The sequence below is a fragment of the Salmo salar genome, chromosome ssa06, assembly GCF_905237065.1.
Source record: "Salmo salar chromosome ssa06, Ssal_v3.1, whole genome shotgun sequence".
NCBI lineage: Eukaryota > Metazoa > Chordata > Actinopteri > Salmoniformes > Salmonidae > Salmo > Salmo salar.
Window position 1 is genome coordinate 19,535,962 of NC_059447.1, and position 27,285 is coordinate 19,563,246.

Here is a 27,285-nt window from a genome sequence, read left to right on the forward strand (position 1 = left end):
TTCCGAATGCACTGTAAATGTGAGAGTAATCTCTCGTGGGCAGACGCACGTAACATAACTGTTTTTGGCAGCATCTGTCAACAAAGCGTGTGATGCAAAATCTAAAGAGGAATTTTATTCCAGTAAGCAGATTTTTTGTCACTGGTCATTTGGACTAATCATGATTTCCAAGGTGCTCGCATCTTTCGAATTTTGGCCCCTAGATTTGCCTGTAACTTGCAAAAGAAGGGGGTTGGAGCTATCACCCTGCTTCCACTGGTTCAATCTTCAACCTGTGCAGGCTCCGGGCAAAGACCAATACACAAGAACATTTTGGCCATAAGGCCCTCTTTGCCGACGATTGTACCTCAACGGATCTACCTCAACGTATCTGAGCTCCGGAATATCGACCATGTAAGATACATGGGGAACACCATCTCTGAAGATGGCTCACTTGACCAAGAAATAACAAGCAGAATCCTGCTCAAGCCAGTCATTGGGAGGACTGAGGAACAGGATACTCAACATCACACCATCCCTCTTTCCACAAAACTGAAAATCTATACTATGCTAGTGATCACAACCCTGCTGTATGGCTGTGAAACTTGGACCCTGAACAATCCCCACATCAAACAGCTTGAAACATTCCATACACAATCTCTGAGATCTATTATGCGTATCCGATGGCAAGACAAGGTCTTATACTTGGAGGTAATGCAAAGAGCAAACAGCATAAAGGCACAGCTCCGATGGACTGGCCACACCATCAGGATGCCCCAACAACAAAGGATTTTCTTTGACGAGCTGCAGCAGGGGCATTGAAAGACAGGCCAGCCCAAAAAGTGCTTAAAAGACAACCAGCAATAGGCACCTTCGAGCGAGATAAAAACAATCATCTAATTGAAGCCAGAGAAAAGTGTCATTACTGCACAACCGGGCCAACAACACCAACAGAAGAACTGCATTTCAAAACTTGGACTCCTGAGCCACTCAAGAACCCACAATAAACCAAAGTGACGTGCACAAGATGTAATTATCCTAACCGATGGAGTCCCAGAGAGAGAGAGAGACATGGGAGAGTGGTACGTTCCTATAAACATGAAATGATCATGTGTTGAGTCTCTCGATTTTCACATTTCTCTGGCGATAGCATGCATTGGCTCCCACAGATATAGAATTGCACAATAGTGGAAAAGCAGCTATTGATAGATTCTTATGCATTACAGATTTTGAATGCTGTGCTGTTAAAAACATTGAACATATTTCAATTTTGTATTCCCAGAGAGGGAAAAAAGGCAGTGGATACCATAAAGTAGTGAAGACTTTATGCAAGAATGGCGGCGTGTACAAACCAAAAGGGAAAAGGGAAAGGAGAAAGGAAATAAACCTTAATGACAGTTTAGCTTCATGTATGATCAAGCTCATTGATGAAGAGTTTAAGACATATTTCCCGTAAGTCATTTAATCATTATCAGTAGAAAAATGTAAAATCAAGAATTAATACTGGAATTCAATCAACTTGGAATTCAATCAAATCTGGTAACCATACTTCTGATTTGGACATATTGTGTTTCAGAAATGAGGGCAAACGTGGCCCAATCAGGGAGCAGATTGATACATTCAGCCTTGACACAAACAGTTTGTTTGGGAAGCACCCAGAAATGTCACTGCATTTGATATTCCTCAAGACAGAGGTAGGTTTTTTTTTATATCTGGAAAAGCAACATTGACATACACAACCGATTTTGCCTGTGCTAAGCTGTACTCGGTTTCTTTTTGTCCTAAAAAACTCCCTAGTTCTTTCCGATGACAAGCATACCCATGACATAATGCAGCCACCACCATGCTTGAAAGTATGAAGAGTGGTACTCAGTGATGTGTTATGTTGGATTTGCCCCAGACATAACGCTTTGTATTCAGTGCAAAAAGTGTATTTCTTTGCCACATTTTTTGCAGTATTACTTAAGTGCATTGTTGCAAACAGGATGCATGTTTTAGAATATTTGTATTCCTTTTTTTCACTCTGTCATGTGGAGTAACTACGATGTTGGTGATCCATCCTCATATAACAACTATTCAACTCTGTAAATGTTTTAAAATCACAATTGGCCTCATGGTGAAATCCTGAGCAGTTTTCTTCCTCTCTAGGAAGGACGCCTGTATCTTTGTAGTGCCTGGGTGTATTGATACACCATCCAAAGCCGAATTAATAACACCATGCTGAAAGGGATAGTCAGCGTCTGTTTTTTGTTGTTGTTTTTTGCACATCTACTGTACCAATCAGTGTCCTTCTTTGCAAGGTATTTTAAAAACTTCTGGTCTTTGTGGTTGTATCGGTGGTTGAAATTCACTACTCTATTGAGGGACCTTACAGATAATTGTATGTGTGGGGTACAGAGATGAAGTAGCCATTCAAAGCCTCTATGAACTACTATTATTGAACACATAATAAGTCCATACAACTTATTATGTGATATGTTAAGCACATTTCTACTGCTGATCTTATTTAGGCTTCCCATAACAAAGTGGTTGAATTCTTATTGACTCAAGAAATGTCAGCTTTAAATTGTTTATTGAAGATGCAATATGCAGAAATCCCTCCACTTTTTCCTGTTTGCTAAAATTCTAATAGTTTGCCTAATTTCAGTTTATGTAACAAAACAAGCATTTAAAAAAAAGTTATATTTTTTTATCCTTTATTTAACTAGGCAAGTCAGTTAAGAACAAATTCTTATTTACAATGATGGACTACAAAAGCAATCATTGTGTAGAGAATCATTGTACCATCTAAGCCGCAGTGAAATGTATTTTCCATAACCAAAAATATTGTATTTTCAGCTGTTTGAAGCTAGCGTGCAAAACCAAAAGTGAAAGACGCAAAAACAAAACTTACGCATGGGAAACATAGAAATAAATTAAGCACGGGACGTATAGAAATAGATAAATAGATACATTGGCATATAAAATGTTACTGATCTGGTAAAGATATTGAATCTCAAAATATGATTATTTTACAGAAATAGAGCATGTCTGTCTTTTGATAATAGAAAGGAAGATGTCCAGGCCACTTTTATGTCTGTTTTAGATTACGGGGATATAACCTACATGCATGCAGCAGCCATCACACTTAGACCTCTGGATGCTGTTTGCCATTGTGCCCTTAGATTCATTACTGGTGTTAATTTTAGATCTCACAATTGTGTATTGTATCAAAAGGTGGGTTGGGCCTATATGTATGTAAGAAGAGAGCAGCGTTCCCTTTTGTTTATTTACAAAGCACGCATGCAGAAACTTCCAGCATATCTGATTTCACTCATTAAGGTTAAAATAATAAAATACAGCACAAGAACACAATATTGGATAGCACTAGAGCTACCAAAAGTAGTTTCAGAACTAGGAAAAAACAACTTAAATTTTCATGCTCTGCCGAAGTGGAATATGCTGCAAAATGAGCTCAGGCTTGAACGCCTTGTTGTCACAGGCGTCGAAATGAGTAGACCAAGGCACAGCATGTAGAGTGCTCATCGTCACATATTTTAATGGAAACGAAAACTAGACAAAAATAACAAAATGACAGCCAACAGTTCCATCAGGTACAAACTAAACAGAAAACAACTACCCACACCCACGCATGAAAAACAGGATGCCTAAGTATGGCTTCCAATCAGAGACAATGATAGACAGCTGCCTCTGATTGTAAACCATACCCGGCCAAAACATAGAAAACAAAACATAGAAATAGAAATCTAGAAAAACCCCACATAGAAACAGAAAGCCCAAAACCACCCAAAGAAACCACCTGTCACACCCTGACCAATCTACTATGGAAAATGACCTCTTACCAGGGTCAGGACGTGACAGTACCCCCCCCCAAAGGTGCAGACTCTGACTGCACCCAAACAAAAACCCAACAAAACAACCCCAAACACAAAGGGAGGGCAGGGAGGGTGACAAACGTCTATGGCGGCTCATGTGCTACACCCAGAACCTCCCTCTCCCTCCAATCCTCCAGCAACGGAGGTGGCTCCGGCTCAGGGCGTAACCCCCGTTCCGCCCGCAGATCCCTCCGCTTCTGTAACCCTGGCCTGTGGATCATTATCGGAGGAATCGGACTGTAGATCATTACCGGAAGCTCTGTGCTGTAGATCACCGCTGGAGGTTCTGACCTACAGGCCGCCGCTGGAGGCTCCGGACTGAGGAGCGCCGCTGGAGGCTCCGGGCTGAGGAGCGTCGCTGGAGGCTCCGGGCTGAGGAGCGTCGCTGGAGGCTCTGGGCTGCGGAGGCGTACTGGAGGAAGAGTGTGAGGAGCAGGCACAGGACGTACTGGGCTATGGAGGCGCACTGGAGGTCTGGAGCTTGGGGCTGACACACCCTGTCCTGGCTGGATGGTTCTTCTCGCCCAGCACGGGCGGAGCGCAGGTACAGGACCAACTGTGCTGCGCTGGTGAATGGGGGGCACCGTGCGTAGAGCAGGCGCAGGATAACCTGGACCGAAGAGACGCACTGTAGACCAGATACGCTGAGCCCGCGCATTTCTTCCTGGCTGACGGCCCACTCTCGCACGGCAACGGTGAGGAGCTTGTACCGAGCGCACCGGGCTGTGAGTGCGCATGGACGAAATAGTGCGCATCACCGCATAGCACGGTGCTTGTTCAGTCACTTGCTCCCCACAGTAAGCACGGGGAGTTGGCTCAGGCCTTAGCCAATTTTTTTTGCCACTGCCTCTCGGTCTCCTGTTGCCTTCCTAGCCATTCCTCCCAGTATCGCCGTTCCGCCCTCGCTGCCTCTATCTCCTCCGGCGGGCGGCGATACTCTCCCGGCCTTGTCCACGGTCCTGCCCCATCTAGGATCTCCTCCCAGGTCTATGACTCCAGATACTCCCCATCCTGCTTGGTCCCGCTCCTCCTCCTGGAGAGTGCACGCTTCTTGATCCGTTGGTGGTGGGTAGTTCTGTCACAGGTATCGAAATGAGTAGACCAAGGCGCAGCGTGTAGAGTGCTCATCGTCATATATTTTAATGGAAACGAACACTAGACAAAAATAACAAAATGACAGCCAACAGTTCCGTCAGGTACAAACTAAACAGAAAACAACTACCCACACCCACACATAAAAAAACAGGCTGCCTAAGTATGGCTTCCAATCAGAGACAATGATAGACAGCTGCCTCTGATTGGAAACCATACCTGGCCAAAACATAGAAAACAAAACATAGAAATAGAAATCTAGAAAAATCACACATAGAAACAGAAAACCCCAAACCACCCAAAACAACCACCTGTCACGGCCTGACCACTCTACTATGGAAAATGACCTCTTACCAGGGTCAGGACGTGACACTTGTGCCTTTTAATCAATTTGAAGCATTGTTTGAGGAAATGCTTAAGGAAGAATATACTTGTTTCTGATGTATGGTTGTGTGCTTGTTGCTGAATGTATTGTTTTAGCTATTTTAATAGGGCACACTTGCGAAAGAGAAATTGTTTTAAATGTGTTTTCCCTGAATAAATATAGGTAAAGGAAACCACTGAAATGCAATTTTGTAATTTGGGTGAACTATCACTTCAACATAAATGAGAGGTCTTCTTGATCATGTTTTTCTATCTGAAAGGAAACTGAGTTGAAGGCAAAACTAAATTGTGACCTCCGTGAGAAAAAGAAAAAAATGTACTCCACTCTAACCGAGTCAATCAAGGACTCCATGCATCAATGCTATATAAGTTAGTCTTGAAATGAACATGTATACTGCTCAAAAAAATAAAGGGACCACTAAAATAACACATCCTAGATCTGAATGAATGAAATAATCTTATTAAATACTTTTTTCTTTACATAGTTGAATGTGCTGACAACAAAATCACACAAAAATGATCAATGGAAATCCAATTTATCAACCCATGGAGGTCTGGATTTGGAGTCACACTCAAAATTAAAGTGGAAAAACACACTACAGGCTGATCCAACTTTGATGTAATGTCCTTAAAACAAGTCAAAATGAGGCTCAGTAGTGTGTGTTGCCTCCACGTGCCTGTATGACCTCCCTACAATGCCTGGGCATGCTCCTGATGAGGTGACGGATGGTCTCCTGAGGGATCTCCTCCCAGACCTGGACTAAAGCATCCGCCAATTCCTGGACAGTCTGTGGTGCAACGTGGCATTGGTGGATGAAGCGAGACATGATGTCCCAGATGTGCTCAATTGGATTCAGGTCTGGGGAACGGGCGGGCCAGTCCATAGCATCAATGCCTTCCTCTTGCAGGAACTGCTGACACACTCCAGCCACATGAGGTCTAGCATTGTCTTGCATTAGGAGGAACCCAGGGCCAACCGCACCAGCATATGGTCTCACAAGGGGTCTGAGGATCTCATCTCGGTACCTAATGGCAGTCAGGCTACCTCTGGCGAGCACATGGAGGGCTGTGTGGCCCCCCAAAGAAATGCCACCCCACACCATGACTGACCCTCCGCCAAACCGGTCATGCTGGAGGATGTTGCAGGCAGTAGAACGTTCTCCACGGCGTCTCCAGACTCTGTCACGTCTGTCACGTGCTCAGTGTGAACCTGCTTTCATCTGTGAAGAGCACAGGGCGCCAGTGGCGAATTTGCCAATCTTGGTGTTCTCTGGCAAATGCCAAACGTCCTGCATGGTGTTGGGCTGTAAGCACAACCCCCACCTGTGGACGTCGGGCCCTCATACCACCCTCATGGAGTCTGTTTCTGACCGTTTGAGCAGACACATGCACATTTGTGGCCTGCTGGAGGTCATTTTGCAGGGCTCTGTCAGTGCTTCTCCTGCTTCTCCTTGCACAAAGGCGGAGGTAGCGGTCCTGCTGCTGGGTTGTTGCCCTCCTACGGCCTCCTCCACATCTCCTGATGTACTGGCCTGTCTCCTGGTAGCGCCTCCATGCTCTGGACACTACGCTGACAGACACAGCAACCTTCTTGCCACAGCTCGCATTGATGTGCCATCCTGAATGAGCTGCACTACCTGAGCCACTTGTGTGGGTTGTAGACTCCGTCTCATGCTACCACTAGAGTGAAAGCACCGCCAGCATTCAAAAGAGACCAAAACATCAGCCAGGAAGCATAAGAACTGAGAAGTGGTCTGTGGTCACCACCTGCCGAACCACTCCTTTATTGGGGGTGTCTTGCTAATTGCCTATCATTTCCACCTGTTGTCTATTCCATTTGCACAACAGCATGTGAAATGTATTGTCAATCAGTGTTGCTTCCTAAGTGGACAGTTTGATTTCACAGAAGTGTGATTGACTTGGAGTTACATTTTGTTGTTTAAGTGTTCCCTTTATTTTTTTGAGCAGTGTATTATCTGAGATAAAGTGTTGTGACCTAGTCATGAAAATGATAATGATATTTGTGAAGTAACAAGTTTTCAAACATACTGTACAGTGCATTCGGAAAGTATTCAGACCCCTTCCCATTTTCCACATTTTGTTACATTACAGCCTCATTCTAAATATATATTAACATTCTAAATATATATTAAATAAAAGCATGTCCCTCATCAATCTACACACGATACCCCATGATGATAGAGCAAAAACAGAAATACCTTACATAATTATTCAGGCCCTTTGATACCAGACTCGAAATTGAGCTTAGGTTCATCCTGTTTCCATTGATCATCCTAGGAGATGTTTGTACAACTTAATTGGAGTCAACCTGTGTAAATTCAATTGATTGGACATGATTTGGAAAGGGACTATATATAAAGTCCCATCGATGACATGGCATGTCAGAGCAAAAACCAAGCCATGAGGTCGAAGCAATGGTCCGAAGACCTCCGAGACAGGAGTGTGTCAAGGCACAGATCTGGGGAAGGGTACCAAAAATGCCTGCAGCATTGATGGTCCCCAAGAAAACAGTGGACTTCATCATTCTTAAATTTAAGAATTTTGAAATCACCAACACGCTTCCTAGAGCTGTCTGCTCAGCAAAACTGACCAATTGTGGTAGAAGGGCCTTGGTCATGGAGGTGACCAAGAACCTGATGGTCACTCTACAAGAGCTCCAGAGTTCCTCTGTGGAGATGGGAGAACCTTCCAGAAGGACAACCATCTCTGCAGCACTCCACCAGTCAGTCCTTTATGGTATAGTTGCCAGACGGAAGCCAGTCCTCAGTTAAAGGCACATGACAGCCCGCTTGGAGTTTGCCAAAAGGCACCTAAAGGACTCTCAGACCATGAGAAACAAGATTCTCTGGTCTGATGAAACCAAGATTGAACTCTATGGCCTGAATGCCAAGCGTCACGTCTGGAGGAAACCAGGCACCACCCGTACGGTGAAGCACGGTGGTGGCAGCATTATGCTGTGGGGATGTTTTTCAGCGGCAGGGACTGGGAGACTAGTCAGGATCGAGGGAAAGATGAACAGAGAAAAGTACAGAGAGATCCTTAATGAAAACCTTCTCCATAACACTCTGGACCTCAGACTGGGGTGAAGGTTCACCTTCCAACAGGACAACGACACTAAGCACACAGCCAAGAAAATGCAGGAGTGGCTTGGGGATAAGTCTCTGAATGTCCTTGAGTGGCCCAGCCAGAGCCCGGACTTTAACCCAATCGATCATCTCCAGAGAGACCTGAAAAAAGCTATGCAGCGACGATCTCAATCCAACCTGACAGAGCTTGAGAGGATCTGCAGAGAAGAATGGGAGAAACTCCCCAAATAGAGTTGTGCCAAGCTTGTAGCGTCATACCCAAGAAGACTTGTGGCTGTAATCCCTGCCAAAGGTGCTTCAACAAATTACTGAGTAAAGGTTCTGAATACTTATGATAATGTGGTATTTAAGTTTTCATTTTTTATATATTAGCAAAAATACCTAAAACCCTGTTTTTGCTTTGTCATTATGGGGTATTGTGTGTAGATTGATGAGGGGGAAAAAAACAATTTCATCAATTTTAGAATAAGGCTTTATCGTAACAAAATGTGGAAAAGGTCAAGGGGTCTGAATACTTTCCGAATGCTCTGTATGTAGAATGTGCAGTGTTAATAGCATATGAAGTCGTACAATGGTTATGGAAACAATATGATGACTGTGTTTTAGGGGCATCAGAGCATACAGGAAAAGATTCTCTGAAAAGGATGAAAGATGAGCTACATCATCACATGAAGAATAACAACATTTTCCATAAGGCCAAGGAAGATATGCTGGGTTGTTTAATCAACCTAAAGGTTTGACACATTCAGGGCCGGATAGCATATGATAGCAAAATGTGTAGAATTGCTGGAAATTTGCCTTGAAACTGTTAAATCTTCTATCAGCTTCATGGCAAAATGTGTAGAATAGCAGGAAATTAGCACAAATATATATCATCCACATGGAAAAATGTGATCATCAGCATGAGCTGAGTTATAAAACAACACGTTTTCCTCTGTCCCATGGCAAAAAGTGTAGAATTGCATGAAATTAGCTTTAAAACCGCACATTTTTCTCTCTGCATCATAGCAAAATGTGTTGAAATGCAGTATGCAGTAAGTTAGCTGATACAAGCTTTGGACACATTATACAGTATAGTTAGAAACATGTATTAAAGTGGCACTCCACAATGATACAATACTACAAAATACAGATTTGTTTTTATCACATTGTGTTTCACTCAAATTTAGTTTTGAGACACTAAAAACAATCATTGTCAAACTTGGTACAGGCATCATCTACAATGAATTGCATCATCTATACACGTATGCATAAAAATGTACAGTTGATAAAGGACAATTACGCACAAAAAATAATATATTAGTTGGAGGATAGGGTGGCAGGCTTTGGCTCAGTCATTTACATTATTGTTACCTGATAAAATGTCACATAATGTATTATTTTCATTAAGACTGATAAAATGTTAATTTTGGTTGGACAGCTGACAAAAAAGTTCAACCCTAATTTCGTTGAATAACCCACAACAAAGCAAGGCATGACGTTAATTTTCAATGGAATCATTGTTGCAAAAGTATATACACGTTTATCTAGGGGAGTGTTTTGTATCGACCAGTCTCAATAGCGAGAAGGGCCACTCCACATCTACATTTTTCAAGTTTCGATATTGCTTGGATAAAACAGTATGTACATAGGGTTCTGTCCCAAAAGTGCATTTAAAAAGGCAGTAGGAGTGCTGTCACCTTGAATAGCAGCATTTGGCATGTATGTTACCGTTCAAATTAAATTCAGTTGTGTAATGTCTGTATATGTAACAACCCTTCACGTTACAGAGCAGATGGATTGATATTGGCTAATGGTAAACATAGTATATTATCTATGTACCCAAGTGTTGTTGCTATTGTCAATCTTTCACACAGCAGGTTAGGGGTGCATTTTCAGATGAGTTTAGGTTAGTACTTCTCTTGGGATCTGCATGTTTCCACAGGTCACCATAGCAAATATGTTTGCACTTGCTGAATTTAGATATTTGCGGCTTCAAATCAAACCAAAATACACTCAAGAAGAACCTAATTTATAAACACCTGGTGCACAGCATTTAGACCTGGTTGTGGTAAAGTACAATTATCAGTTAATGTGAGAGTGGACTAAATAATCATTTCTGTCCTACATTAGGATCACATCGTGATGCAGCTGAAGTGTAAACTACAAGAATCCATGGATCTCTCACTCAAGACCCCCAACAGCTCGTTTCTCCCAGGTAAATGAAACGGACCAAATGAAAAATAGTTTTGAAGGGTCATCCAACTCCGATTTCTAACTCGGGCCTTCTTCTAGAGCTCTGACTTTCCTACCTGAAGATCACTGACGTCATGATTTGACCCTGTATTTTTCAGAGTTCCCTGTTGTCTTGAAAGCACCATAACTCAGTCAAATGAACTGTCCCTTAACCTCGTTTTGTTATAACATCTTTGGTCTGACGGACCCTTACGTGACAACCAGAATGCAATGTATGATGTCAACAAACATGGAGCCACACATAGCTGGCAAAAAGCTTAGCATTAGCATAAACAGTACAACCTTCAAAAAAGTATTTTGTTGTCCATTAAAATCTATGCAAGAATCTAAATGCATTATTTGTTAATACATGATGCTCCATGCATACATACAGTATGCTACAGTAGAAATGAAAACACAATATAAAGAAAATGAGGCACTTACTTTGATAGGAACGCACACAACTGTAAGGAAAACAACAATGTAAGGAAAATAACAATGAAGACAATGCGGGCGCCAGACAAAAAAATGTGCCGGGGGGGAAAGTTTGTGCAAGGCCTGTTCTGACTAGAGATGCACAAATGTCTGCATACTTGATCTGCGGAAACATTGGGGAAGTGCTTGGGCTCTCATCGAAGAGAGAAGTTTGTACGGTTCAGTAAAGCCTCAAACATAAATTGTCCGCAACAGTGATATGGGCTACTTCTTCGTGAATTAATAAGGAGGCGGAACACACCTCAATTCAAACTGTTGTTAGAAAATACATCTTTATAAAAAATATGTACAAGTTGAAACATAGCCAATAGATAATTAGCAGGCAGCGTGCCTTGTGTTGAGGGCATAACAATCACATGTTGGAAAAGTGAGTGCATTCTGACATCACACACATAAAAAAACTCACACCTGGGCAACCATTAGAGATATTTGGAACTCACTCGTGAAAAGGTAAAATAATATGTTAAAGATTTCTTTAAACAGCCACTACAAACATCAGCTAACTTTATCCACCACAAGCTAACAATCAATAGAATTGATGGAGACATTTGAGCATGTTTTGTTGTCTTAAATGGCCAAAACACCTTTAAGCAACATCAAACCATCACAGCACAGTTGAAAAACATATGACACATAGAAATCCAATATGGATGGTGTTAAGAGATAGATGGGAGGGGTTGAGTGGAGCTGAAGGGTGGGACTAATAACAACAAGATAACAAATGTACAATATACTGTGTCTGTAAAATGTACATAGGTTCAGAACTTTTGTGAAATAGCACAGTTAAATTTATATGGCAAATAGAAATCAAACTGGATGGACATCAGAAATAGATGGGAGAGGTGGAGGTTAAAGGAAGGCCAGGACTAAAAACAAACAAAATATAACTATTGTAAAATAGATTTTGCCCATAAAATGTATATAGTGTGTACCGTATAAGCTGGAAATAGAAGACTAAATGTTGTTGTTTATTAGTTTACTCCAATTAGGGGAGGGGTGGTAGGGTTTGTTGGAAATAATAAAGGAAAATATATTTCAAAGAGACGTGTGTGTGTGTGTGTGTGTGTATATTTTATTTATTTTTTACCCCCCAAAATATATGGGGGATTGGAAAGGATGCAGACAATTGCATTGATGGAAGCTACAATCTATCCCCAATATTAAAGCTGATCTACACCCCCCCCCCCCCCAATGTTTTACATATCGAACCAAATACAGAGTTCATTTTTAGTTCATTTTAGGTGATTTGGCCACTATCTAACATCAAGTTCTAAAATCCTGAACTTCCCCTTTAAAAGTTGATGCTTGTCCTGAATCCTTTCTCTTATGCAGATGATGTCACTGTGGAGTACAACAAGATGAAGATGTACTATGAGAAACTGATGGGTTGCTCTAGTACAGTACAATTCACTCCAAGATTGGATTTACACACAAAAACTACCACATTTGAGTCACAGTCTGGGAATGGTAGGAAGTGTGTGCAGGTATGTTTGTGGGGAGTTGATTAACCACATCTCAACAATAATTCAGTCTGGGAGTGTTTGATCCCATGTACTATGGTTGCCTGGTCTTCCTTTTTCTGTTACAGGTGTCACCAAATGTAACAATGTTAACTCCTGAGATTGACAAAGAACTTACAACACATAACCGCAAGCCTACATATAGGTAACTGTTGATCACTGAAACTTCCACTACTTTATCTTGGCCTTTTCCTATGGTCATGTTTACCACTAATCAGTTCCACACAAAATCTACAAAGACATTATGTCAAGAGTGCTTGACACTTTTGATTTATAAAATTAGTTTACAACTGTCACATTTGCCCTTCATCTGCCTCGCAGGCTCCAATGCCCCAAGGCAGGTCTTTTCCAGTGCAGTTCCACTGGACTGGTGTTTCTCATGGAAGGGAAGGGAGATATGATTTACATGATGACTCAATGGGACAGCAGCCTCCTGGGCTCCATGACACCAGCAGGACCCCTATTCAGCATTGACTGTCCTCAGCAGTGTGTCCGCCAACTGCATCTCCCACACTGTATGTGTGATGGTAAGTGATGCATCATTTCTAATAATACAATAATAAAATGGGTATGACATGACAATACCACTGAATAATACATTCAATAATAATACATACTTTGGATGAGACTTACAGTAAATTAAAGCATTATTTACAGTCAATTAAAGCATTGTTCTTATTCTGCAGAGAAGGATGACAATTTGTCCGTGGCCCATGTTACTGATGGCAACATGGAGATTGTTCAGCCACTCAAGACGACTGCTACACACGTGATTGTAACCATCACACACCTCTCCCTCTTTGGCCTCATCAGAAATTGGTTCTCCTTCCTCCCAGTCCGAAGCCAGGTGCTGCTGTTCTTCCGACCACAATGGAACAGACCCCAGAAGCGCATACTGAATGTTATGTTGTTGCCCAAGAATGTGCCACTTTGTGAGGTAATATTTACAGTATCAATAAATTCATTCTGCACACTGCAAGAGCTTTTTGGGAGACTGAATAAGTCAAGCTACAGTGCCTTCAGAAAGGACTCACACCCCATGCCATTTTTTTACGTTTTGTTGTTACAGCCTAAATTGAAAATGGATTAAATTGAGCTTTTGTGTCACTGGCCTACACATAATACCCCATAATGTCAAAGTAGAATGATGTATTATTATTTATTTTTATTTTTTACAAATGAATTATCAATGAAAAGCTGAGATGTCTTGAGTCAATAAGTATTCAACCCCTTTGTTATGGCAAGCCTAAATAAGTTCAGGAGTAAAAATATGCTAAACAAGTCACATAATAAGTTGCATGGACTCACTCTGTGTGCAATAATAGTGTTTACCATGATTTTGAATGACTACATTATCTCTGTATCCCACGCTTATAATTATCTGTAATTAATTGTCATCGGCAAGGACTAGGGAGAAACTGAATAGAGTGAAGCACAGGCAAAATCCTACAGGAAAACCAGGTTCAGTCTGCTTTCCAACAGACACTGGGAGACAAATGTACTTTTTAGCAGGACAATAACCTAAAACACAAAGCCAAATATACACTGGAGTTGCCTACTAAGACAACATTGAATGTTCCTCAGTGGCCTAGGTACAGATTTGACATAAATCCACTTGAAAAACTATGGCAAAACTTGAAAATGACTAGGTAGCAAAAATCACAACCATGTTGACAGAGATGGAATACTTTATTTAACCTGTTGGGGCTAGGGCTAGCCTTAATCCCCCAGTTGGGATTGCTAGCAAGGCGGGAAATTCAAAACATCAAAAATCTAATAATTTCAATTTCTCAAACAATCAACTATTTTACACCATTTAAAATATAAACATCTCCTTAATCTAACCACATTGTTCGATTTTCAAAGAGGCTTTTCGGCGAAAGCATAAAGTTAGATTATGTTAAGACAGTACATAGCCAAAAAAGTACAAACATCCATTTTCAATTCAAGGACAGGCGTCACCAAAAGCAGAAAACCAGCTAAAATGATGCACTAACCTTTGACAATCTTCATCAGATGACACTCCTAGGACATTATGTTATACAATACATGCATTTTTGTTCCATCAAGTTCATATTTATATCCAAAAACAGCATTTTACAGTGGCAGAATTTTTTTTCCCTCAAATGCTTCCGGTGAATCAACGTTACAATTTACAAAATTACTATTCGAAAACATTGGTAAATTATAATATTGTCATTCAAAGAATTATAGATTAACATCTCGTAAATGCTACCGCATTGCGAGATTTCAAAATAACTTTACTGGGAAATCACACTTTGCAATAAACGGGGTCCTATGCTAAGAACATGCTAAGAACAATAGGCTAGGATATACAGGTTAGCACCATCTAATATCAATAATACTATTGTTAATAATCCCTTACCTTTGATTATCTCCATCAGAAGGCACTTCCAGGAATCCCAGGTCCACAACAAATGTGGTTTCTTTTGACAAAGTTCATTATTTATGTCCAAATAACTCCAAATTGTTCCATGTTGTTAGGCGTTCAGTAGGCTCCTCAAAAGTAGAGCGGGGGGGGGGGGGGAAAGTCACAACGAAAAGTAAAAAAAACAAATCTATTTACGTTCGTTCAAACATGTCAAACGTTGTTTAGCATCAATCTTTAGGGCCATTTTTAACGTGAAACATCAGTAATATTTCAACCCGACCTCTCCTGTGTCTTGAAAACCGTTTTTGAAAAATGTCTCGCCTCACATGCATGCGCAGGTGCTTGCAATAATGAAGTGATGACATCCCAGGGACATCAACTTCTCTTCGTTGTCATCCGGTCTCTGTTCATCATAGACGCTTCAAACAACTTTATAAAGATCGTTGACATCTAGTTGAAGCCGTAGGAAGTGCGAAATGAATCCTTTGTCACTGTGTGATCTATTAGCAATGACTCGAAAATAGTACAGCCACAAAATTCTCATTTCCTGGTTGTATTTTTCTCAGGTTTTTGCCTGCCATATGAGTTTTGTTATACTTACAGACACCATTCAAACAGTTTTAGAAAATTCAGAGTGTTTCCTATCCAAATCTGTTAATACTATGCATATCCTAGCTTCTGAGTTGGTGTAGGAGGCAGTTAAAAAAGGGCACATATTTTTTTCAAAATTCTCAATACTGCCCCCTATCCCCAACAGGTTTTAAGAATAAGGCATCACTGCAGTACCTGGTTCGAATCCAGGCTGCATCACATTGGGAGTCCCATAGGGCGGCACACAATTGGCCCAGCGCCGTCTGGGTTTGGCCGGGTAGACCGTCATTGAATTTGTTCTTAACTGACCTGCCTAGTTAAATATGTAAAAAAAAAAAAAAAAAAAAATATTGTACAATCCAGGTGTGCAATGCTCTTAGAAACATACCCAGAAAGACTCATAGCCAAAGGTTATTCTAACATGTATTGACTCAGGGGTGTTAATACCTATGCAAATTAGATATTTAATTTAATATTTAAATATTAAATATTTATTTAATTTTCAATACATTTCTAAAAACATGTTTTTACTTTGTCATTGTCGGGTATTGTGTGTAGTTGGGTGAGTAAAGGAAAATCATTTGGAATTCAAGCTTTAACACAACAAAATGTGGAATAAATCAAGGGGTATGAATACTTTCTGAAGGCACTGTAGTAGCCATTACTTGATTTCTGTTAGTGTGAAGGTTTCAGTTTGCCCTGAAGTAATGCACCTATTATCTTTGAAGGTAGAACATCAACAGAAAGGGAGTACTTTCATTCAATCCAGCTCCAAGTGCACATTGACTCCTAGAGGAAAATATGGTCTCTGCTGTAAGCTGGTGGCAAATTCTAGCACAAAGACAAAAGTAAGCATGGCCATCACATACAACCATATATTCCTATATAAGTATTCCTTTGTAATGTGCTACTACTGGTTTGTGGTGTTGGGTATGATGTGTGGTTTTTATGTGCATGTACCTGACACCATGAAGTTCCCACAGGAAAAAACGTTGTGTTATATGACCAGCTACAGTATCTCAATCTCTCTGTTACTCTCTATATTTGGCTAATATTCTTTTTCATTTTGTGTTTCAGAGTGGACAGTTTGACTATGACTATAGCCCAAACTTCCACCCCACATTTCAGGTGTTTTTAGACTGCATGTCGGGTGCAGAGAACATCAGACTGAGTCTTTTAGACAGAGGAAGTAACGACCAAAGAGTGTGGGAGTGTCTAATTCCAAAAGGTTAGATGAAATGCCAGTTTGTTATTACACTGTACACCCCTCACACATTTAAACTGTATTCAACACACTGTACACCCCTCACCCCTACTCATTTAAACTGTATTCAACACACTGTACACCCCTCACCCCCTACTCATTTAAACTGTATACAACACTGTACACCCCTTAACCCCCTACTCATTTAAACTGTATTCAACACACTGCACACCCCTTACCCCTACTTATTTAAACTGTATTCAACACTGTACACCACTCACCCCTACTTATTTAATCTGTATTCAACACTGTACACCCCTCACCCCCTACTTATTTAAACTGTATTCAACACTGTACACCCCTACTCATTTAAACTGTATTCAACAAACTGTACACCCCTCACCCCTACTCATTTAAACTGTATTCAACACACTGTACACCCCTCACCCCCTACTAATTTAAACTGTATACAACACTGTACACCCCTCACCCACTATTCATTTAAACTGTATTTAACACACTGTACACCCCTCGCCCCCTACTCATTTAAACTGTATTCAACACACTGTACACCCCTCATCCCCTACTCATTTAAACTGAATTCAACACACTGTACACCCCTCGCCCCCTACTCATTTAAACTGTATTCAACACTGTATACCCCTACTCATTTAAACTGCATTCAACACACTGTACACCCCTCACCCCTACTCATTTAAACTGTATTCAACACACTGTACACTCCTCAACCCCCTACTCATTTAAACTGTATTCAACACAATGTACACCCCTCACCCCTACTCATTTAAACTGTATTCAACACACTGCACACCCCTTACCCCTACTTATTTAAACTGTATTCAACACTGTACACCACTCACCCCTACTTATTTAATCTGTATTCAACACTGTACACCCCTCACCCCCTACTTATTTAAACTGTATTCAACACTGTACACCCCTACTCATTTAAACTGTATTCAACAAACTGTACACCCCTCACCCCTACTCATTTAAACTGTATTCAACACACTGTACACCCCTCACCCCCTACTAATTTAAACTGTATACAACACTGTACACCCCTCACCCACTATTCATTTAAACTGTATTTAACACACTGTACACCCTCGCCCCCCTACTCATTTAAACTGTATTCAACACACTGTACACCCCTCATCCCCTACTCATTTAAACTGAATTCAACACACTGTACACCCCTCGCCCCCTACTCATTTAAACTGTATTCAACACACTGTACACCCCTCATCCCCTACTCATTTAAACTGAATTCAACACACTGTACACCCCTCGCCCCCTACTCATTTAAACTGTATTCAACACTGTATACCCCTACTCATTTAAACTGCATTCAACACACTGTACACCCCTCACCCCTACTCATTTAAACTGTATTCAACACACTGTACACTCCTCAACCCCCTACTCATTTAAACTGTATTCAACACAATGTACACCCCTCACCCCTACTCATTTAAACTGTATTCAACACACTGCACACCCCTTACCCCTACTTATTTAAACTGTATTCAACACTGTACACCACTCACCCCTACTTATTTAATCTGTATTCAACACTGTACACCCCTCACCCCCTACTTATTTAAACTGTATTCAACACTGTACACCCCTACTCATTTAAACTGTATTCAACAAACTGTACACCCCTCACCCCTACTCATTTAAACTGTATTCAACACACTGTACACCCCTCACCCCCTACTAATTTAAACTGTATACAACACTGTACACCCCTCACCCACTATTCATTTAAACTGTATTTAACACACTGTACACCCCTCGCCCCCTACTCATTTAAACTGTATTCAACACACTGTACACCCCTCATCCCCTACTCATTTAAACTGAATTCAACACACTGTACACCCCTCGCCCCCTACTCATTTAAACTGTATTCAACACTGTACACCCCTACTCATTTAAACTGCATTCAACACACTGTACACCCCTCACCCCTACTCATTTAAACTGTATTCAACACACTGTACACTCCTCAACCCCCTACTCATTTAAACTGTATTCAACACAATGTACACCCCTCACCCCTACTCATTTAAACTGTATTCAACACACTGTACACTCCTCAACCCCCTACTCATTTAAACTGTATTCAACACTGTACACCCCTCACCCCCTACTCATTTAAACTGTATTCAACACTGTACACCCCTCACCCCCTACTCATTTAAACTGTATTCAACACTGTACACCCCTACTCATTTAAACTGCATTCAACACATTGTACACCCCTCACCCCTACTTATTTAAACTGTATTCAACACTGTACACCCCTCACCCCTACTTATTTAAACTGTATTCAACACTGTACACCCCTCACCCCCTACTTATTTAAACTGTATTCAACACTGTACACCCCTACTCATTTAAACTGTATTCAACACACTGTACACCCCTCACCCCTACTCATTTAAACTGTATTCAACACACTGTACACCCCTCACCCCCCACACATTTAAACTGTATTCAACACACTGTACACCCCTCACCCCTACTCATTTAAACTGTATTCAACACTGTACACCCCTCACCCCCTACTTATTTAAACTGTATTCAACACACTGTACACTCCTCAACCCCCTACTCATTTAAACTGTATTCAACACTGTACACCCCTCACCCCCTACTCATTTAAACTGTATTCAACACTGTACACCCCTCACCCCCTACTCATTTAAACTGTATTCAACACACTGTACACCCCTCACCCCCTACTAATTTAAAATGTATTCAACACAATGTACACCGCTCGCCCCCTACTCATTTAAACTGTATTCAACACACTGTACACCCCTCACCCCTACTTATTTAAACTGTATTCAACACACTGTACACCCCTTACCCCTACTCATTTAAACTGTATTCAACACACTGTACACCCCTCACCCCTACTCATTTAAACTGTATTCAACACACTGTACACCCCTTACCCCTACTTATTTAAACTGTATTCAACACTGTAGACCCCTCACCCCTACTCATTTAAACTGTATTCATCACAATGTACACCCCTCGCCCCCTACTCATTTAAACTGTATTCAACACACTGTACACCCCTCATCCCCCACACATTTAAACTGTATTCAACACACTGTACACCCCTCACCCCTACTCATTTAAACTGTATTCAACACTGTACACTCCTCACCCCCTACTTATTTAAACTGTATTCAACACACTGTACACTCCTCAACCCCCTACTCATTTAAACTGTATTCAACACTGTACACCCCTCACCCCCTACTCATTTAAACTGTATTAAACACTGTACACCCCTCACCCCCTACTCATTTAAACTGTATTCAACACACTGTACACCCCTCACCCCCTTCTCATTTAAAATGTATTCAACACAATGTACACCCCTCGCCCCCTACTCATTTAAACTGTATTCAACACACTGTACACCCCTCAACCCCCTACTCATTTAAACTGTATTCAACACTGTACACCCCTCACCCCCTACTTATTTAAACTGTTTTCAACACACTGTACACTCCTCAATCCCCCTACTCATTTAAACTGTATTCAACACTGTACACCCCCTCACCCCCTACTCATTTAAACTGTATTCAACACTGTACACCCCTCACCCCCTACTCATTTAAACTGTATTCAACACACTGTACACCCCTCACCCCCTACTCATTTAAAATGTATTCAACACAATGTACACCGCTCGCCCCCTACTCATTTAAACTGTATTCAACACAATGTACACCCCTCACCCCTACTTATTTAAACTGTATTCATCACACTGTACACCCCTCACCCCTACTTATTTAAACTGTATTAAGCACACTGTACACCCCTTACCCCTACTCATTTAAACTGTATTCAACACACTGTACACCCCTCACCCCCTACTTATTTAAACTGTATTCAACACACTGTACACCCCTCACCCCCTACTCATTTAAACTGTATTCAACACACTGTACACCCCTCACCCCCTACTCATTTAAACTGTATTCAACACAATGTACACCCCTCACCCCTACTCATTTAAACTGTATTCAACACACTGTACACTCCTCAACCCCCTACTCATTTAAACTGTATTCAACACTGTACACCCCTCACCCCCTACTCATTTAAACTGTATTCAACACACTGTACACCCCTCACCCCTTACTCATTTAAAATGTGATGAGATTTTCTTCTCCACATCTTCAGATTTCGAACCACCTCAAGTCAATCCGATCAACCCTAATCCTGGTAGGGTTTTGTTTTCTCTCTCATTGTCAATGGCTATATGTCTGATATGGAATGTGTTTGTTTGTTACACAAAGGAATCAATAATTGGTTTGTTAACTTTATTTGTAGATCTTGTAAGTACGGCATCAAGGGATCAGTCTCATTTAAACTGTATATATTTATACTCCGGACTCCGACATTGCTCATCCTAATTTGTCTATATCTCTTAATTGTTTTTTTTTTTACTTTTTAGATTTGTGTGTATTGTTGTGTAGAGATATATGTTAGATATCACTGCACTGTTGGAGCTAGGAACACAAGCCTTTCTCTATACCCTCATTTGATTTGTTAAAATAGATACATTGTGTTTGGTGGTTTGTTATGTAGATTTTTTTTGGGGGGGGGGGGTTTAGTTAATTATGGCTCTAATAATATAACCATTTTCTGACATGAATCTCAGGTGCTGAGCCTGAACTGAACCAGCTCTCAGGTGAAGCATTTGTTGATGAACATATGGCTGATCTCATTCAGAGGGTCATGATGGCGCTGCCTGTAGCAGATTACCTGTTAACAGAGAACATGATCCAACAGGAAATGTACACAATAATCTGCAGTAAATCTACTAGTCAGGAGCAAATGAGACTGGTTTTTGATGCTACACGAAAAGGAGGAAGAAGAGTGAAATCTGCCTTGTACACTTCTCTCCAAATCCATGAACCTCGTCTTGTCCAGGACCTGGGTAAGATCAAACTCCTCTGATCCCCGTAGCTCAGTTGGTAGAACATGGTGCTTGCAACAACAGGTTAGTGGGTTAAATTCCCAGGAGCACCCATACGTAATAATATATGCACGTGTGACTGTAAGTCCCTTTGGATATGAGCGTTTGCTAAATGTCCTATATTACCTTCGTTTTTGCTCTCACACTATGTGTGCCTGAATCATGCAGAGACTTTAGAATGGCCCATGTAACTTACAAAGGTTCCCAAAATAACCCTAATATTTCATTTAGACGGCCCGCAATTATGGCTTGTACAGACAGAATACAGTATTTGTCTGTCCGTCAAAAGTTGAACTAATTTCAGCGTGTTTGGAGTATTGCAGCATTCTTAATTATTTTGTTGCATAACAATCACTGCCCTCTTATAGACATAATACAATACATTTAAAGATCAGTTACCAGATAATTCCTGCTACAATACTGTAGGGTATTGTTGCAGAGTTCAGTGCAGTGGGTTTGATTCCCAGGAGCACCTATTCGTAAAAATATATTCATAAATATATATATAGTCCCTTTGCATAAAAGTGTCTGATAAATGTCATATATTTTATTATTATTGCTCTCCCACTATGAGTACCTGAAACATGGAGGGACATTAGAATGGCCCCTGTAAATTGCAACGCTTCCCAAAATAACCATAATATTTCAAATAGACGGCCCGCACTTAGGGCAGACAGAATACATTTTGTGGACGGAGAGTATATTGTTCCTATAGTGTGTATTCGCATAGTATTTATTTGTGTGTGTGTGTATTCAGTGTGTATTCCCATTGTGTGTATTCTTATGTATTTTGATGGGAAGTATGTACATTTACAGTAACATTTCTAATCCCATTCTTCTACCAATGGCAGCAGCAGCTTCCCGCTGATGAATGTGATCGCTTGGGTTGGTCCTCCGCTGGACAAAGGGCAGCAAGCGGTCCCTCTTCCAGAGCAGGATGTCACAATAATACAGTCACTATGCTCTTAATCTGCATTGGAGTGTTGGGCGATATGACTGACAGCAGAAAGTCTATGATGATTTAAAGTGAAAGCTTCTTGTGAAATCTATAGTCTGTTATAGTAGTTTGTTAGACTGGAAATCCAGTGTGTTTGTGCGAACATTCCAATCTTTGCCACTTCATGTCATGCCAAACAGTCTTTTAAATTATGCTAATTTGTATTTGGGTTACATTGAGAAACAGTCTATTTTCAATCCTCTCAAAAATATTTTCTTGCCTAACATCATTATTTGGAAACGGTATATTGATGATATTTTTGTTCTATGGAGGGGTGATGCAAAACAGCTCCAGGCATTTTATGCTTTTCTTAACTCCTGTTCTGAACATCTGAGATTTACTATGCAATCTGATACACGTCAAATCAGTTTTCTTGATCTTCTGAGAAGATAATGTTCTATACACTAATCTTTACAGGAAACCTACTGATCGTAACAGTTTGTTGAGGGCTGACAGTTGTCACCCACTTCCCTTGAAAAATAGTTATCCCTACAGCCAATTCTGTCGAATCAAAAGAATTTGCAAAAAACTATCAAATTACAACAGAAATATGGCTGAGATGCAAAGAAAATTCAAGGATAGGGGGTCCAAAAATGATCAGATTAATACTGCCATTGAGAAAATTCAAAAGAAAATGAGACATGACCTTTTGTCAAGATCAGTCTCGTAAAAATAAGCATTCTTGCGCTCTAACTACCCGCTATTCAAAGTGCTCTGAACAAGTTATGGGAATCGTTCACAAACATTGGCACATTCTTAAATCTGATGATAGTCTCGGTAATGTGTTTTCGGACCTTCCCTTGGTCGTATTCTCGCGGGGCAGAAATCTCAGAGACCAATTGGTACCCTCTGATTTACCACCCCAAGATATTCCTGAACAATGTCTATTTGCGCCCCTATTGGATGGAAATTACATGTGTAATGGCTGTGCTCAATGCAATGGTGATCCTTCAAACACCCACAAACAGGGAAATCGATCCCAATCAAAGGTGTTATTACGTGCTCCACTAAGGCAGTTATTTATCTTATAACTTGTCCTTGTGGTAAAAATTATGTGGGTAAAACAAAGTGTGAATTAATAGTACGTATATCAGAGCAGCGTAGCACCATTAGGTCCAAAAACTCGACTTACCCAGATGCGGCCCACTTTTTGGAAGCAAACCACTCGATTTCATCTCTGCGTTATATTGGCATCGAACATGTGAGGGGGTGACCTCGATAATTTATTGTTAAAATGAGAGGCTGCCTGGATTTTTTATTTAAAGACCCTTGCTCCCTTCGGTCTCAACGTAGACTTTGATCTGAAGCCATTCTTGTGATTATTGTGACTTTTCCATTGTAATTGTTTGTAGGCTTATGTAGTCTAAATTGAATCTATGATCGTATGCTATTCATTTGTTTTTTGTAATGTTCTTTGTATGTCATTTTAATATTTGAGAATTAACCAATGATATTAGGCCATACTTGGCCATGATTACAGACACCTGTGTGTGTGTGTGTGTGTGTGTGTGTGTGTCTTTTGAATCTATATAAACGAGTCATCCTGCAGTGTTTGTGATTATACCCTGATGAAGACAGCTTGCCTGTCGAAACGTTGAACATTACATTTTTGCATCTGAGCTCTTAGAGTGTGCGGCTCTCCTTTATTTTCAAGTTTTCCACTCCGCAAGCCAGCATCTCGCCTAAATAGGTGTGCGTTTCTTTTTCCTCTAGATTATGCCAAACAGTCTGGCATGACAATAATCAATCAAAATCAGAAATAAGTTTATTCGTCACGTGCACAGGATACACTGTGTGAGTGTGTGTGCATGTAAATGAATGGATGTGGGTTTGCGTGAGTCTGTGTGGGTGGGAATGTCTGGAGTGGTGTGCGTAGACAGCCAGTGATTGCAGGTAGACAGTCATTGATAAGCTGTTCAGCAGTTTTAATGCTTCAGAGTTCGCCCCCAGTGATGAACGGTGCAGCCTTCACCACCCTCTGTAGAGCCTTGTTGTGGAGAGGGGTGCAGCTGCCGTACCAGGCGGTGATACAGCCAGTCAGTATGCAGCTCAATGGTACATCTGTAGAAACTGGTGGCAAGTCTTTTCAGCCACCTGAGGAAGAACAGGCGCTGGCGTGCCTTCTTGATAAATGCACCAATGAGTGGAATGTTACCACAAACACACCAGATTTCTGCATGCTAGTAGTGTGTCCTAGTATTTACAATCATTTGTTACCATGTTCATTTTTAAATGTATTTTGTCTTTGTAATACGATTATTTCTTTGTAATAGGGTGGTGCATTTCCTAATTTCTCTCATTTACTTATATTAATGTAGTGAATATATATTACTGTTTTAATGTTGAAATGTTGACATTTAACACCATTCAGTTTCTACAAATGTGTTGAACCAGAAGGGTGCAGAGTCATGTTATTAATAGTCAGATTGTATGTTTCTGACTGACTACTCTGTACTCTGGTAGTACTGTAGCCTACACAGGTCCATCCACCACAGAGATAGAAGGAAAATAAATATCCCAGAGGAAAAACTTTAACCTTGTGATGGTCCAATTGTTGCTGTTTACCAACGTTTCCATTCTATTTCTCTGGAATGTTGCCTTACTCTACTTTTGGAATAGCAAGCCTCTATTGAAACGGTGTAGTCAGAACATTATATGCAATTTTGAGTTTATGTATTTTTGTATTTTTCAGTTTAATTAATTGGTCTGAATTTTCATATCTCATCAAAAAGTCCTTTATTACTCAGATACTTACTAAGTTTGTCTGCTTTTGAATGGAAGCATATTATTTGAGCTACTACAGTTTATTAATCATGTGTTGGTTTATTTTTCATTCATTCAAAGCATTCAGGTGACTATTGTTTATGCTTGAATTATTGATTAATCCTTTTATACATCCTTTTATGCAGAAATAATAGCTGGATGTGTTTCTTTCCAATTGACCATTTAACCAAAATATGTCAATGTGATGTTGTTATAACCTAATAGTTATGTTTAGTCATTTTGTAACTTGTTGATTATTGTTATGTCCGTTGTGGGGGAAAGAGGATGTTTGAAAATCATGTCCTGCTATGGGTTTATTCCTCAATAAATAATGACTATAAATAGTTATGGTGTGGCGATTCCCTTCACATGAAACAATATGGTGTAGTGTTTAGGGTGAGGAGGGTTAATGATTATACTAAACAAAATAGCTTCTATATGATCAATACCAACGTTCAACATGATTAGAATTCATTTTCAAATTCCAATTATCATGGGTCTTCTTACAAGAAATACATCATCAACGTGTCTTATATCAGTTGAACGCTTAAATTCTTGTTAATCTAACTGCACTGTCTGGTTTACAGTAGCTATTACAGCGAAAACATGCCATGCGATTGTTTGAGGACGGTGCTCCACATCAAAATATTTTTCCACCGGCACAGGTTTCAGAAATTCACAAATAGCGATTAAATATTCACTTACTTTATAAATATCTTCCTCTGATTTGTCATCCAAAGGATCCCAGCTATAACATGTAGTGTTGATTTGTTAGATAAAATCCTTCTTTATATCCCAAAAAGTCAGTTTAGTTGGCGCCATCAACACGCAGAGAAAGGAATCTGAAAATCTACCGCAAACTTTGTTTCAACAAGTCAGAATACGTTTCTATATACTCCTCAGATACCCTAAAATGTAATCAATCTATAATATTTCTTACGGAAAGAAATATGTTCAATAGAAATTTTAGCATGTGCATCCTGTCTTCATGGCGCCACCATCACGAATTTCCAAGACTGTGTCCCTGTACTAAAACTTATATTTCTTATTCGTTTTTGAAATTACAAGCCTGAACACTTCAACATAGACTGCTGACACCATGGGGAAGCCATAGGAATTGCATCCAGGGAGCTAATTTTCAATATGACCTTATACTTGCCATTCTAAGAGGATGGTCTTTCAACAAAAAAAATCTGGTTGGTTTTTCTTTGGATTTTCTCCTACCATATCTATTGTATTATGTTCTTCTACATTATTTTAACATTTCTACAAACTTCAAAGTGGTTTCTTTCCAATGGTACCAATTATATGCATATCCTGGCTTCAGGGCCGGAGCAACAGGCAGTTTACTTTGGGCATGTCATTCATGTGGAAATTGAGAAAAAAGGGGCCTAGCCCTAAGTGTTAAAAGCAGGTTTGTATGAGCATGAATTCAAGTCATGGTTTTCATATGGTTGACCTTGGGGTTAGTGTTGGCTGAGCTGGTTCAGGAAAGGCCGTCCACACAGTGTACCTCAAGCTGATAGGTTACTTTGGTTTCCATTTCATGTTTTCCCACATCGACCAATAGATAATCCATGTCTAGTTTTTTGAAAGGCTGCTACATCGCTGTACATAATGAATGGGCTGTTGTAAGA

General features: G+C 40.5%; 2 protein-coding genes across 2 annotated transcripts in view; one reads left to right on the forward strand and one right to left on the reverse strand.

Moving 5' to 3' along the window:
- Positions 1 to 25,992, forward strand: LOC106606552 (NACHT, LRR and PYD domains-containing protein 1). Its single transcript, XM_045719895.1, has 11 exons — positions 1 to 1,431; positions 1,556 to 1,673; positions 10,550 to 10,634; positions 12,479 to 12,630; positions 12,735 to 12,811; positions 12,988 to 13,193; positions 13,353 to 13,603; positions 16,378 to 16,497; positions 16,727 to 16,877; positions 21,090 to 21,131; positions 21,571 to 25,992. Exons 1-11 carry the CDS (start codon positions 1,391 to 1,393, stop codon positions 21,867 to 21,869), a joined length of 1,542 nt encoding a protein of 513 aa, XP_045575851.1. The 5' UTR covers positions 1 to 1,390; the 3' UTR covers positions 21,870 to 25,992.
- The window catches only part of LOC106606526 (uncharacterized protein DDB_G0271670-like), a 90,811-nt gene that overhangs the window by 43,248 nt on the left and 20,278 nt on the right, over positions 1 to 27,285 (reverse strand). The window lies entirely within an intron of this gene.